General features: G+C 36.1%; 3 protein-coding genes across 5 annotated transcripts; 2 read left to right on the forward strand and 1 right to left on the reverse strand.

Annotated features, from left to right (window-relative positions):
* The first annotated feature begins 2,410 nt into the window (after nucleotides 1-2,410).
* LOC114409073 (tRNA (guanine-N(7)-)-methyltransferase-like) lies at nucleotides 2,411-5,105 on the forward strand. The gene is made up of 2 exons (XM_028372372.1): nucleotides 2,411-2,563; nucleotides 4,089-5,105. Exon 2 carries the CDS (start codon nucleotides 4,104-4,106, stop codon nucleotides 4,869-4,871), a length of 768 nt encoding a protein of 255 aa, XP_028228173.1. The 5' UTR covers nucleotides 2,411-2,563; nucleotides 4,089-4,103; the 3' UTR covers nucleotides 4,872-5,105.
* Nucleotides 5,106-5,192: 87 nt separating this feature from the next.
* On the forward strand, nucleotides 5,193-8,732 carry LOC114409072 (putative pentatricopeptide repeat-containing protein At3g15130). Its single transcript, XM_028372371.1, has one exon. The coding sequence runs from the start codon at nucleotides 6,554-6,556 to the stop codon at nucleotides 8,615-8,617; it is 2,064 nt and encodes a 687-aa protein (XP_028228172.1). The 5' UTR covers nucleotides 5,193-6,553; the 3' UTR covers nucleotides 8,618-8,732.
* An 803-nt stretch (nucleotides 8,733-9,535) lies between these two features.
* Nucleotides 9,536-13,222, reverse strand: LOC114409074 (serine/threonine-protein kinase AFC3-like). Of its 3 annotated transcripts, XM_028372373.1 has the most exons (12): nucleotides 12,969-13,222; nucleotides 12,761-12,887; nucleotides 12,537-12,563; nucleotides 12,291-12,444; nucleotides 12,142-12,190; nucleotides 11,610-11,724; nucleotides 11,346-11,437; nucleotides 11,113-11,260; nucleotides 10,408-10,472; nucleotides 10,219-10,316; nucleotides 9,928-10,033; nucleotides 9,536-9,804 (listed from the first exon to the last, which is right to left on the reverse strand). In XM_028372373.1, the coding sequence occupies exons 1-12, from the start codon at nucleotides 13,059-13,061 to the stop codon at nucleotides 9,667-9,669; spliced, it is 1,212 nt and encodes a 403-aa protein (XP_028228174.1). In that variant the 5' UTR covers nucleotides 13,062-13,222; the 3' UTR covers nucleotides 9,536-9,666. The 3 variants fall into 3 exon arrangements, with proteins under 3 accessions (XP_028228174.1, XP_028228175.1, XP_028228176.1); XM_028372374.1 differs by lacking the exon at nucleotides 12,537-12,563 and having other exon boundaries at nucleotides 9,587-9,804; nucleotides 12,291-12,463; nucleotides 12,969-13,221; XM_028372375.1 differs by lacking the exon at nucleotides 11,610-11,724 and having other exon boundaries at nucleotides 9,587-9,804; nucleotides 12,291-12,563; nucleotides 12,969-13,220.
* Between the last annotated feature and the right edge of the window lie 1,982 nt (nucleotides 13,223-15,204).

Here is a 15,204-nt window from a genome sequence, read left to right on the forward strand (position 1 = left end):
AGAAGAAGGAAAAAATAGGTGGGCAACACTGAGATATATGATGCCTTCAGGTCCTAGAAAACATTATCTAATTGTTACTGTCTACATATATATAAATTAACAGCGATTTTTTCTCTCTCTAATCATATAAAAATTTACAAGCCTTAATAAAAGATTATGTATAATGTTATATGACAAGTATACTTGAAGCGTACCTGAGTATTCATTTTCAGTGTTAAATCATTACTTTTGCTATACTACGTATATCCACTAAACATAACCTTTTTTATTACATGATTAGTTCTTTTATAAGCAAGAGAATTATTATTACATTGTTTTTTTTTTTTGCATAAGGTTAAATTATTAACTAGTGTGTATGTATGTAATATCTTTGGATTGTGTACAGGCTTGTAAAAATTTTAGTTGTCAATTAAAGGGTGGGGAATTTAAAGCTGGTGGGAGGCACTATTGTAATGGAGGGATAGGATAATATTTTGTATCAGAAATTCTGAGTTTAGGTTATTTAATATTTGTGTCCAGTTTTGATACATATATAAATATAAGATAACTTGTTCTCTGGATGTAAGTTTGGTACGTACTACCGGTACCTATGATTTTTTTTATTTTTTTTTGAGAGAGGAAAGAAAGTTATGGTATGTCATTACAAAGCAAAGATCCCATGCAAGTATGGATATTGTTAAAAACATGACTTCAAGCATAAAATTTTGATGCTTTACCTAAAAAGTCGGCAACATGATTATATAACTTGTCACCTTATAAAACTCACTTCAGATTGAAACTATGGAAAGATCTGCACTCCCTTTAGCAAGTATTACATCAAAATCAGAGTAATCAGTTGAGATATTAATGTTGAAACTATCCACAACCATCTTGCTGTCAGATTCAAAGATAACAACATTTTGGAGTCAAAGCTTCTGCTTCTTGTAGAGATGGGATGCCGTTCTGGAAGTAAGTGCATGCACGAAAGATTTGGCCTTTAGAATCCCAATGCAAATACCTACACCAAAAGTATGGAAATTCCAAAGGTGATACTAGGTGCACCCAAAAGTATGCAAATACCCTAGTATCACCTAGCTGCATTATATATGTTCCGCTCCACTTCATTCCAAAGACTAGATAATAACCAAAACTATTTTGCTATAGGACAATCAATAAAGAGATGCCAATCTGTTTCGGCATTGGACAAGCAAAACACACACTCATGTGGACAATTGACGCCCCTATGAGTTAGTCTTTGTCTTGTTGGCAAACAATCCCTAAGTAATCTCCATAGAAAGTGTTTGAATTTAGGGGGTACATTAAGCTTCCATATAATCGTCCAGGGTCCAGATGCTTTAAGGTGTTAATTGTCAATATTTGAATCCATGATATTATGATAAGCATTGCGTACCATATAAACACCATTGTTGCTGAATTTCAAGGTCTTCTCCCATGATGTTGAAAAGAGGCACTTGGTGGATTATGAGAATATCTTCTTCGAGAAATAGATGATGAAGAAGTTGTTCGTTCCATTGGCCCGAAGATTTGATCAATTAAATTTACTAACTTCCAATTTTCCTATTCAGCAATAGGAGGGGAGGTAATGATTGAATTGGTGCTAGGGTGAAGTTATGGCTAATTCCAAATGTTGATAGAATTATCATTTAAAATCTTTCATCTCAACCCTTGACTCGTCATATGATACTTAGATTATGCTCAAATTGAGCATCCAAAAAATTCCTTGGGAAGTATTTTTCTTTGAAGCAATATTAATGGAAGGAAAAATTAAATCGTTGTCCTATTTTTGTGAAATCAATCGGAATTTTTATAAAAAAAATAAAAAATGTTTGAACCATTTGTTTTGGGTCTTTTTTGGTAATTTAATATGGAACAAGGATGATACTAGGTGCACCCAACATTATTGTTGGTACATCAAGTTAATTGATCCGTATAAATCATACGGATCAAAATGATCCGTATGAGTCATACGGATCAAGTTGATCTGCAAGTTGATTCATATGACTCATACGGATCAACTTGATTCGTATGAGTCATACAGATTAATCCGTATGAATCATACAGATTTCATACAGATCAAGTTGATTCGTATGACTCATACGGATCAACTTAATCTGTATGACTCATACGGATCAACTTAATTCGACTCATACGGATCATGTTCATCCGTATGAATCATACGAATTTCATACGGATCAAGTTGATCCATATGTTTAAATTATACTTACAGATCAAATTCATCCATACAAATCATAAAGATCAATCATAAGGTAATTTTGAAATTAACAAAAAATGCTGGGTGCACAAACAATAAAACTGGTGCACCTAGCATCACCCATGGAACAAAGATATTTTGGGCCCAGGTTGAAGCAGACCCAGTGAAATGAGCCCAAACATTGTTCCCTCCTTCGCTTCTGCTTCAACCATTCAAAGCCTGCTTCTGTTTCGGTTTTACCTTCTTTACTTCGTTGCTGCTACAACCGCTACCTATAGAGGCTCAGCGAAGTCACAGCATTCAGAATCAGTATCGGAGAATTTTATATTTTTCTCTAAATCTCTCTGTTAGGTAACCTGATTAATCGCAAACGTCTTCTTCGTGCTTTCTTTTTAATGATTTATATGTTTTTTTTTTTTATTATCGTGATCGATTGTTCTCTGTAGTCAATCGGTTACGGTTCTTTTCCTTTGAGTTTAGTATAGGGTGAACTTGGAGTTTGTTTACGAATCACGTATGTGATTATTCACTGCGTGGAATGTCATGCAAATTGATATGCACACCAGGTGCTTGCCATAATGTCTACACCACAAACTTGCGTGATTCAACTGTCGCTTACTCAAATTACTGTCATTTATTTCTTAATTATTTCGAAAAATAAGAAATAAGGTGGCATTCTGTTATTTTGATCTGTTATTTAGTATTTGATAAATTCATGATTTTGTTATTAAACAATACTATATTGTAGGGTTTTGTTTTTTGTTGTTACTGAAAAGGGAGTCATCCCGGGGTATTGTAATTTGAGTTTAATTTTGATACATTATAGATTTTTATATATGACTTATAAAGTAATTAATACAAAAATCAATAATTGTCTATTTGTCCGTGCTATGCCATAGGTAGGAAATACCAAAATACATTTTTGATTCTTCAAAGTTCATTGATGTAGTGATTGTAGTCCTCCATTTTTTTTTATTAATAATCAATTACTTTATAACAGCATGGGAATAGCATTGGAACCAAGTTGGTTTCTTTGTAATTTGTGGTGTTGAAGAATTCAAGAGTCATAGAATCAGACAATCAGTTATGATTGACCATGTACATTTATCTATTTGTAGTATATTTTTTGTCTTAATACCTATGACTATTCTAGCCTCCTCAAAGCAAGTTTACATGTTACTGCATTCTTTCTGGAAGATAATATTCTGTTCATGTGTTAGCAGGAACTCTTACTTTGCCATTCAATCCATACTTCAGTTAGAAATTAACAATCTGTGAAAGATGTATGCTTTTAAATATGTGCATATGGACATTCGACTTGTAATAATGGGGATATTCCTTCCTGGACCAGTATGACATCAACTTATGATATCTGCTAAAGAAATTTGAGTACTTCAGAAGTTGCTGCACGAAGAGATCCATGCCTTTTTGTTATTTTCTTTCCAATGTTGCCTTCCCAATTGTTAATGAGACGACAAATTTTAGTTAGCAACGTGATAGTGAGATACCAAGTGTCATTGTTGTGATTGAACAAATCCAACCCTACTGTGAATCTGATAAATTTAAAATGACAAATTGAATATGAAGATAATGAAACTTGACAATAAGACTTGTGACATACTTTAATGTATTAGTAGGTTGGATGAAATTAGTTTATGTTAACTTCAATATTCAATCTTGATATTAATGTCTTAGCAACGTGTACACCAAGATGCTTGATTAAAAATCAATGGCATGAAAAGTAGTGGAACCTTGATATTTGTTCACATTCTCACAAGTTTTTTTCCTTGTATTTATGTCACTGATGTAATAAACTATATATGTTTCTCTTTCAATCTTCTTTATTCTGAGGATTCTAACTTTTAACATATTGCAGTTTGAATAAATAGACATGTCTGAGACTGAGGTAAATCCAACTATCAGCAAGTCAACTGGATTGCCTCGAAAGCGCTTCTATCGAGCACGAGCACACAGCAATCCACTGAGTGACTCTCACTTCCCAGTGCCAATTTCACCCAGCCATGTTGACTATTCTCTCCATTACCCTCAGTTATTTCCCTTGTCTGGTCAAGCTGATAGTTCCAAAAAGATCCAGTTTGCTGATGTTGGTTGTGGTTTTGGAGGGCTGCTCATAAGTCTTTCCACTCTGTTCCCAGAAACATTGATGATTGGAATGGAACTTAGAGACAAAGTGACTGAGTACGTCAAGGAGCGAATTTCATCTTTAAGGGTAGCAAATCCTGGTCAATACCAAAATGTTTCTGTGGTGCGAACTAACTCCATGAAGTATATTCCTAATTACTTTGAGAAAGGAACGCTCTCAAAGATGTTTTTCTTGTTTCCTGATCCTCATTTTAAAGAGAAGAATCATCGCCGTAGGGTTATCAGTCCATTCTTGCTAGATGAGTATGCTTATGTTCTTGAGGTTGGTGGAATTATATACACAATATCAGACGTAGAAGAGCTTGGAGACTGGATGAAGTCTTGTCTGGAGAATCACCCTATGTTCGAAGCCTTGACTGAGAAAGAACTTGAAGCAGATCCAGTTGTGAAGCTTTTAAGTTCTGCTACTGAAGAAGGCCAAAAGGTTGCTAGAAATGAAGGACAAACTTTCCAGGCTGTATTCAGACGCATTGTACCATCTGATCAAGCATCCTAGACTTCTGCTGCCTAATCTAGTGTGCTGCAAATTAAAAAAAAAAAAAAAGGAAAAGAAATGCATGCCTAAGCATTGGATTGATCTGTCTACTTTACTGGCATACAATTGGCTTCATTAGGATCACATGGCCTTTGCCATCTTTTATTTGCTATGTATGAGCGTATTTTCATGTTTAACTGAACTTATTCGATATTGAAAGCAAAACTACAATGGAGTGTTTTTGTTTTTTTTTAATATCAGCAAATAAAAAGTATATATTAAAAAAGGGGTACAAGAGATACCCATCAAATACAAGCACAAGGACCAAATTATAAGCAGGGAAGGAAGTTCCAACCATGACAACAACTTTCCCTACATAACTATACCCTATGAAATAACAAAAAAATAACCGTTGTTTCCCGTTACACCAACCCGAGATAACCTAAGAATCTGAAAGCAGAACCAATACTGCTCGAGAAAGTCCATGCATGCCCGCCGCATGTCCTACTAATAAAAAAAAATCCAACGCACAGATCACCAATAACACCACCTCATCATACCCAACTCAATCACCTTCCTGCCGCATAGTGTAAGAACCTGATAGCTGGTGTCAAATTTCCCCAACCAAAAACAACTATGGCTTCACGCAACAAAACAGATTCCTGGACATGCTGGGCATTGATTAGTCGAATAATTAAAGGACTCAAGATATCCCCTCATCCAAGACCAGGCTGAGAACACAATCTTTTGTATAAGAGTACACTTATCCACTGCCTTAAACACGTTGATTTCTAAAAAGCCAAATGTTCCATACCACAGCTGCTGCCCACAGAATCCACACTAATTGATGGAGAGTGTAGTTCACGATTCAACCATTTTATTTTTCACGGTGACAGTTTTGGTTAGGTTGAATTTGATATCAATACGAGTGTGAAATTTTCTGGTTAAAGCAATTAGATTTAGCTCTGCAAGCTCACTAAACTGGAGGATAAAGAGATAAATCTTAAACTAAATAACTTTACTATAAAGTTGACCTGCATCTTCTTCGACAAATTCTATTAAGTCATTGGTTCTAGTTTGATGTAAACTCAGTCCTTTTAGGATCCAAAACACTTTTTGTGAAAAAGGCTTTGAATCGTCACCCGATACAAATTCTTGAACCAAATTGTTAACCTCAATCAAGCTACACCCAGGGGTTTTCTTTATCCTCTTGCTTCTTGTTAGTTTCCTAACATCTGATACACCTTCCCACTTACCAAGTTCCGCATATATGTTAGCAAGCAAAACATAGTTTCCAAATTCTTCAGGCTCAAGCTCTAAAAGTTGTTCCATGGCAACAACAGCAATCTCAAGATTGCGATGAATCCTGCAAAAGCTCAACAAAGAGTTCCATATCCTCGAATCTATTGCATCGGCATCTTCAATATTGTGTCGAGAGCCTGCTCAACCTGTCCCGAGCGTCCTAGAAGATCAACTAGGCAACCTTAATGCTCAATCTCTGGCTCTAAATGATAATCCACCATCATATCTTCAAAATATTTCAACCCCTCATTCCATAACCCTTCATGAGCACAAGCTGACAAAACACCAACAAATGTTACCCAATTAGGAGCCACTCTTGCTTTCTGCATATCTTCAAAAACTCGAATTGCCACATACCCTTTTTCCATCGAAACGGTTTTCTAACTCTCTTACTCCCATCGATGAGCGAGAGTCGACTATTGAATAAGATTCTGAATAAGTGTTCGAAGCGTCGTTTGCTTGATCAGGGAAAGCAAGTACATGGGGTGGTGGAGAAACTAGGGTTTCGACGTGATTTGGTTTTGAGTAATGATCTTATTGACATGTACGCAAAATGTGGTACCGTGGATTTTGCTTGTATGATGTTTGATCGGATGCCTGAAAGAAATGTGGTCTCTTGGACGGCTCTCATGTGTGGGTACCTGCAAAATAGTGATGCTAAAACCACTTTGCTGTTGTTTGTTAAAATGGGTCGTTCAGATGTTAAGCCGAACGAGTTTACACTTTCCACGAGTTTAAAAGCATGTGGGGTTCTGGGGATTCCTTGGAACGGAATGCAGATTCATGGGGTTTGTGCAAAATCTAATTTTGATTGGGTACCCGTTGTGGGCAATTCTATGATTGACATGTACTCCAAGTGTGGTATGGTTGGTGAGGCAGCCCGAGTGTTTAACACTTTGCCAGTGAGAAATGTTATAAGCTGGAATGCAATGATTGCTGGGTATACCAACGAAAGAAATGGTGAAGAGGCTTTGAATCTATTCCGAGAAATGCGAGAGAAGGGAGAAGTTCCTGATGGATACACATATTCAAGCTCATTAAAGGCGTGTAGTTGTGCTGATGCAGCAGGAGAAGGAATGCAAATACATGCTGCCTTAATCAGACATGGGTTTCCTTACTTGGCTCAATCAGCTGTTGCAGGTGCTCTGGTTGATCTTTATGTCAAATGCAGGCGCATGGCTGAAGCTAGGAAGGTGTTTGATCGAATTGAAGAGAAGAGTGTGATGTCTTGGAGCACACTAATTCTTGGTTATGCACAGGAAGATAATTTGAAAGAAGCCATGGACTTGTTTAGGGAGTTGAGAGAGAGCAGACATAGAATGGATGGGTTTGTACTCTCGAGCATCATAGGTGTATTTGCTGATTTTGCCCTTCTAGAGCAAGGGAAGCAAATGCATGCTTATACCATCAAAGTCCCGTATGGTTTATTGGAAATGTCAGTGGCTAATTCAGTTTTGGATATGTACATGAAATGCGGACTAACAGTTGAGGCAGATGCACTTTTCAGAGAGATGCTAGAAAGAAATGTGGTCTCATGGACTGTTATGATCACTGGTTATGGGAAACACGGTATAGGGAATAAGGCAGTTGAACTTTTTAACGAAATGCAAGAGAATGGAATTGAACCTGACAGTGTGACTTACTTGGCTGTGCTCTCAGCTTGCAGCCATTCTGGACTCATCAAAGAAGGTAAAAAATACTTCTCTATTTTATGTAGCAATCAGAAGATCAAACCGAAAGTAGAGCATTATGCTTGCATGGTTGATCTTCTTGGACGAGGTGGGCGCCTAAAGGAAGCAAAGAATCTCATTGAGAAAATGCCTCTAAAGCCAAATGTGGGCATATGGCAGACATTACTTAGTGTTTGTAGAATGCATGGAGATGTGGAAATGGGGAAACAAGTGGGAGAGATACTTTTGAGAAGGGAAGGTAATAATCCAGCCAACTATGTCATGGTGTCAAACATGTATGCTCATGCAGGGTATTGGAAAGAGAGTGAGAAAATAAGAGAAACCCTGAAGAGAAAGGGATTGAAGAAAGAGGCAGGACGTAGTTGGGTAGAGATGGACAAGGAAATCCACATTTTCTATAATGGAGATGGCATGCATCCTCTCATAGAGGAAATTCATGAAGTGTTGAAAGAAATGGAGAAGAGGGTGAAAGAAGAAATGGGCTATGTTCATAGCATAAATTTTTCATTGCATGATGTTGAAGAGGAGTCGAAGATGGAGAGTTTGAGGGTTCATAGCGAGAAATTAGCCATTGGGTTGGTTTTGGTTAGACGAGGATTAAAACTAAAAGGTGAAAGAGTGATTAGGATTTTCAAGAACTTGAGGGTTTGTGGGGATTGTCATGCATTCATCAAAGGTTTGTCAAAGGTTTTGAAGATTGCATTTGTGGTGAGAGATGCAAATAGGTTTCACAGATTTGAGAACGGTTTATGTTCGTGTGGAGATTACTGGTGAACCGAACCGAAAAATTTAACACCCTTGTTTGATGGATGTCAAACTCTCTATCTACTTTTTATTCTTTATACTTCTTTATATTTTATTATTAAAAATAGACTGAAATATATGTTTATCTTTAATAAATACTTAATCTTTATATTTATTTTCTAATAAATTAATAAATTTGTTGTCTTGAATTTCTAATAAAATAATAATTTTACTTTTTATCATTGATATTTTATTTTAATCTTAATAAATTAGAGAATTAGAGAATTTTATATTTGCTTCTTAATAAATTAACATTTTATTTTAATCTCAACTAATTTAAAATGAAAAATTATCAAAAAATAAACACAAATTCATTAATTTATCATAAACTAAAACAATGTCAAGACCCAAAATTATTATTTTATTAAAAACTTAACACAAAACAAAAACTTATGAGACAGCAAACGTACAAATGGAATACTTACTAAAAATTTAAAACATTTAAACCTTAAAAATATATTAAAATCTTTAATATCATAATTCTTTAATATATTACTGCATGAAATTTCTTCTCTTTAATATTATTATAATACTCATCCTCAAACATTCGTAAACCCGCGTTGTTCATATATAATATTTTCCTACTTTGGCTGAGAAAAAAAAAAAAAAGACCCATCCTCAAACATTCTCATTAAATTTTGAAAGTAAATCCCTTGCTCCCCATTAAAAATATTTACCCTAGGTCCCTATGCTTTGCGAGTAGCCATAGGATTGGATTAAATTGCGATCCCTGGTTACCTTAGTAAAAATACTTTTTCATTTATTTAATTTTTACGCTTCGCCTACTCCAGCACACCTTAATTCTTGTGCTACCCTAAACCGAGTTCAGTTACCCTAAACCATGTAACAAGACAGTGGGTTTAAATGAACAAAATGAAAACAAATAATGATAAAATTAAAATATATTTTCAACGCGACTGAGCCACTGCTATAAATAATAAAGAAATGGATACATTCAAAGTTGTAACCTGTGCAACCGACAATCTTTAAAATGGAAGTCATTCCAAAAATCTGGTTTCTTAAGTAGGATTCCTAAAGAAGATATGATCGAGGGCTTGGCAAGCTGTAAGGCGTTTGGTCGGATCATATGTTAATAAGCCATGTAACAAGTCAGTCAAGGAGGACCTTGAAGAGTCCACATTTCGTGATACAATATCCTGCATTAAGAATAATTATGGGTCATTACAATTCACAAAATTAATACACACACTGGAGTGCACTAATTGATTGAAGATTCAAACCCAGCAATTACTGACAAGGCAGTAGGCAACACAACAAACCTTAAGATGACCAAGCTTCTTCACTGCACTAATGCTCTCCCTTGAAACAGCTCCTTCAGGCCATCTTAGACGCGATCCACGCTTGAAATATTTTTCTGCGCCCTTGCTACATATTGAAGAGCAAATGAATAAAAAAGAAGTTACTACATTTAGTATATTTGGTGATAACTAATCAGCTTTTGGCTTTTCCCCAGTCATTGATTCATAACTTGGAAGGCTGCGACTCTGGTTGTATCTAGAACAAAACTGGAAGGGGAAATTTAAAGAACGTTCTATAAATTCACTACTTACTTAGACCTGCGAATCATGAGCTCTGGGATAGATCCCAAAACTCTTTCCATCATTGCCAGGTGCTCCAAGTTTTCATGAGTCTGAAACAATGCTTCCCCCTGACAAAAGTTTCACATTTAGAACACTAAGACTAATTGTTCCATATTCAAGCCATGCCTTAATACATATTGATAGATATGAAAGACAAACCGAGCATAGTTCAATGAGAATACATCCAACACTCCACAAATCACATGGATATGACCATCCTAGACCTGAAATTATCATTTAAGATGCAGGTGAGAGTGCATTAACAAGTACACAATATATGCTACAGACCCAGTAGTCTTTAATTTCATCTAGTCAGACAAGGCTCAATCCCAGTAATAACAGAAATAAACAGTCTCTAAAATGGCACCATTACATAAAAAAATAACTAGATTTGGCTCTTCCAATTTTCTTAACATGCCCCAAAACATCAACATAAGAAAAGAGTCCGAACGAGGAATCTCCTTAAAGACAAACTCCTTAAAGAAAAGGTAGAAAATGATAAAAGTAGAAGGGAAACAAAAGGGGCACCAAAAAAATAGTGTAAGAAAATAAATAATAAAGTATCCAACATGATGAAATAAAAAATAAGAAAAATGTCAGGACTCAGACAAGCCAATACATTCAACAGAAAAAGTCCAGGATGATACAAAATTGAAAGGCAAACATGTAGTCCTGAAAAAGTTTGTCCAGAGATGTGCCGAAAGCTGTTGATAACATTTTGGCAGGTTGAAATACTTCTCCTAGTTATCATCCATAATTTTTTGTTCCCAAGCACCACATATTTTCTATGTTACACACTTACACCTGACACAGCAATAGAAAAACAAGTAAACATTCTTGGCAGCCAAAACTATACTTAGTTACCTAGAATAATCTCAGGGGCTCTGTAATGCCTTGTAGAAACAATGGAGCTATGATTCTGATTATCATATGTGGTACTACCAAAATCAATCAGCTTAATAGCACTAGACTTGGGCAAGCACCTGAATTGTGTTTCATCTGAGGAAACTCTCTGTACCAGTCCAATCATTTTCCTTAAATATATTATAACTGAGTCTACAAACATTATTATGTTTGCATCCAAAAATATTAAATACCTTATAGCTAGGGAGCTTTACATATTCAGAGGAAACAAGAAGAATATTTTCTGGCTTCAGGTCAGTGTGGATTAGGCGTAATTCATGCATATCTGAATATGATAAAGTACAAGAAACAAGTTAAATAAGCAGACACAGCCAAGATACACTGCATCCCTGGACAAAGAAAGCAGGCCAAGGGAAAAGCCATGGCTTGTTTTGGAAGCAAGAGACTTAAGAATGAAACATGAAAAATAAACTGAAGGCCAAGAATAATCCCCAGACATGCTACAGATTCCAAAAGCTGACGTCCAAATTCCCGAACAAGATCCACAGGGAATGGGCAGTATTTATTTCTCTTTAGAAAATCAAATAAGCTTGGTCCAAGCCTCTCAAAGACCTGATAACACCATTAAAATGCATTGAAAGGAATGTTTCCGCTTAGATATCAAATCCATGAATAAAGCCCACATGGACATATATAAAAACAATCCACTATAGCTGAACTTAACAACTCATTCATTAGCAACGTGAATGAGGATCAATCACCTACCCTTTCTAAAGAGCAAGAAGCAGAACAGAGAACAAAGACATGCACATACCGATGGAGAAGAAACTAAATCATGATTTATTCAAAAATCCAAGCATCTTGTTCATTTTCATGACAACAGAGAATTAACCCCTCCCCCACTCCCCACCTCCAAAGAAGTAATAAAGTATCTCCAACTCAGTACCAATTTTCTCAAAATAAACTTGAATCTGGTAAATCAAACACAATATATAGTCGAAAGAAATACTATAGGCATAATATACTTACAATGCATACGTGGCTTCGGTAATCAAACCAATTTCTGATCTGCACACATCTGCAAATGACAGGCACGATGAAACAAATATTAGTCATCCCTTGGTACAATAAGGTATAAAAAAAAATTTAAAATCCATTTTACTCCATAAGCTCCATACCGGGAGCTTCCTCTATTATTCTTGGCTAGTTGTTGAAGCACATCAATCTCAAGCATCGCTGCATCCCGGTATTTCCGTATGCTTCTAACTACCTTGATAGCCACATATTCTCTGGTTTGGCGGTCCCAACATTCCAAAACCCGACCAAATGTGCCTACAGCACTAGCAATATGCTGAATGACACAAGCACAGTGACAAAAAAAAAAAAATTAAAATCTCGTATTCAGAGGACACTTGACCGCTAACCTTCACCCATCTTGCTGAGGATTTTATCTATAAAAAAAAAAAAAATCATAACATATTAAAACCGCTGCTTAAACAGAAAAAGGACAACCATCAACACTTGCATGAGTGATGACAGAATAGAACAGATTAAAGTTTCCCATAACACAGCATGCACCAAAAATGAGACTCAATCTAAATTGTTTGACTTTCCAAATCCATCGAAATTGCAAAAAAAAAAAAATTACATCTAGGAGTGAGATTTTCGCCAAGATTGAAGACATAATGGCCCTCTCGATCGTCGTCCCTTTTCGGAGGCGAAACGTGCTTTCTTTCGAATTCTTCGTCACCGGGCACTGGCAGAGCCCGTTGCGCCTACAATAATAAACGATGAACACAGATATGTAAAGAAGAAACCCTAATCTAATATGAATTGGGAAATGGATGGAAGCTTACCTCGGACACTGAGGGAGGGGCAACGTCCCATGCAAGACGAGGGCGTTTCCGTGTTCGTTCTCTTTCCATGTGAAATTTGTCGACAGCTATCATCAACTAATCAGTAACCGCGCATATCTACGAACAAAGAAGGTTAAATCTCTGAAAATCGCTGCGGCGGAAAGGGAAAGAGAATGCAGTTGCAGAGAAATGGAAGAGGATTCACGTTGGGCTATGATTGTGAAACCAAAAGGCGTTAGGGTTCAGTTTTTTTTTTTTATGCTTTCTCTGCTTAAAAAAATTACGTTGGTTTGTGCTGTGGTCTGTGCGTACTAAGGTGAAACGACAGCGTTCGCTGCTGTATGGTTTTTTTGTATATTTTTGTTTTTAGTATTCAACTGGGCCTAGGCCCAAAAGAGGAACAAATCTTGCTGGACATTGTTAAACAATAAACACACCTTTTTGTTGCTAAGTATGTCTCCTGTGGTAGTCTATTTTTTTGGACAGAAATACCCTTTTGAGAGGCACGTTTTCATTGATTTTGAAACAAAATGGAAACATATTTTCATTTTGTATTGGGGTACGCATTTTCATTTTGTATTAGTTCAAAACAAAATGTGTTTTCGTTTGGATTGAAAGAGACATAAACATGTTATAAACTAATACAAACGGAAATCATCTTCAATGATAGTATAACAAATATATATAATTATGAAAGTTGATGTATTCTTGTAGAGGCTGTAGGGATGCAGAGAATCTAAGTTCGTGTAAAAAAAATGTAGAATTTCACAAAACATCAAAGAGCGTCACTATACATTCCATTGAGGTAGGAATTCATGTGGTGCATACTTTCTTCTTATATACATATGTCTTCTTATCATTGAAATTCGGATTTAATTCAGCCTCAAAATTAGCTTTAGGTAAAGATTGCATAGAAGGAACAAAATTGATGTTGGTTTTGTTCTGTATGTTTCTATGATGATTTATTTTGTTGATCAGCTGCTCTAAGACTGGATGTCTATGGGGGTACCCCTTGTGCCCAATCAATAATACTTTTTTTTTTCTTTTACTGATAGAAAAATTATTTCATATTTATATACACTAATTTAATTGTATTATTAGTCGAAAAGGGAACTCCAATATACTTTACTAAAAAACTTCGTGTTATACATACCTTGATATTTTTTTATCACTCTCTTCACAATGACGTGTCTAGTTTAAGAAAGAAAGTTAAATGAAAGATTTTTTTTTTCTCATCTCCTAATATTTTTTTCTCACTCTCTCCTACTCTTCCAGCAGGTTAATTTCTCACGTTCCAAATCCAAACATATGCAAGAAATGAGTAGGATGAGCTCGCACATCTTCAGTCCTTTGTGACATGTATGATGTATCTTCCTCAGCAAACCTATGCAGAATTGATCTCATTGTCACGATCCCATTTCAAACAGAAGCATTAATTACTAACTGTACCGATATTGCATAACCAAGCTATGAACAAGAAAAACTATCATGAACAATAAGGAAAATTTGTACTTGTACAATATTTTTACACAATAAAAAAGAGACGAATGTAAGATGTTTTTTAGTTCTATAATTCATTATAACAATTCTCATAATAAAACACTAATTCCTATCTAATAATTTGTCTCATTTGAAACTAGTACAGTTCGGAAATTAAATCACTGAGGCGGCAACGATCGGTAGCTGAACGTCATTTCCTTCTTTACAAGTGGCAGTTGAGCAATTTGAGTGAAGTGAACCTTCCTATACTTAGCTACTCTTTCAGTATATATATAGGTTCATTCCTTCATCGGACAAAAACGCATTCATCCAGTTACACATTAATTCTTTTTCTTGTTCCTCCTCACCTCACCTCCCCTCAGAATGAAAGTTGTTTCACATGGCATTAATGTGGTTGTGTTTGCCTTATGCATTGTGCTTGCCACTAATTCGTTGGTAGTGGGGGAGGTAGCTAGCAAAAGTTAAGGATGACAAGACTTTCTTCGGACATGGTCTTGGTGGGATTGACTTCCCGGGGGGGTGACGGAGGTGATCTAGGAGGAGGTGCAGGGGATGGTGCTGGTGGAGTGGCTTTGGCGCCAGTGGCGGTTTAGGAGGTGGACTTGGTGGTGGTGGGGGTGGTGGCATTGGTGGGGCAGCGGCTGATGGGGCACCGCACTACCTTATGTTGTGAAACTCATGTAGTTGTATAAGAAAAATGATTTTTAGACATTCCAAATGCTAATCAACACTAGTG

The sequence above is a fragment of the Glycine soja genome, chromosome 4, assembly GCF_004193775.1.
Source record: "Glycine soja cultivar W05 chromosome 4, ASM419377v2, whole genome shotgun sequence".
Lineage (NCBI taxonomy): Eukaryota > Viridiplantae > Streptophyta > Magnoliopsida > Fabales > Fabaceae > Glycine > Glycine soja.

Excerpts from the sequence above, each read along its gene's own strand:
- LOC114409072 (XM_028372371.1), top strand. The coding sequence starts at position 6,554 with ATGAGCGAGAGTCGACTATTGAATAAGATTCTGAATAAGTGTTCGAAG.
- LOC114409073 (XM_028372372.1), top strand. The coding sequence starts at position 4,104 with ATGTCTGAGACTGAGGTAAATCCAACTATCAGCAAGTCAACTGGATTG.
- LOC114409074 (XM_028372373.1), bottom strand. The coding sequence starts at position 13,061 with ATGATAGCTGTCGACAAATTTCACATGGAAAGAGAACGAACACGGAAA. Across the intron at positions 12,564-12,760 it reads CGAAAATCTCACTCCTAGAT|ATAAAATCCTCAGCAAGATG; the intron begins GTAATTTTTTTT and ends TTTTTTTTATAG. Across the intron at positions 9,805-9,927 it reads AGAAGCTTGGTCATCTTAAG|GATATTGTATCACGAAATGT; the intron begins GTTTGTTGTGTT and ends TTCTTAATGCAG.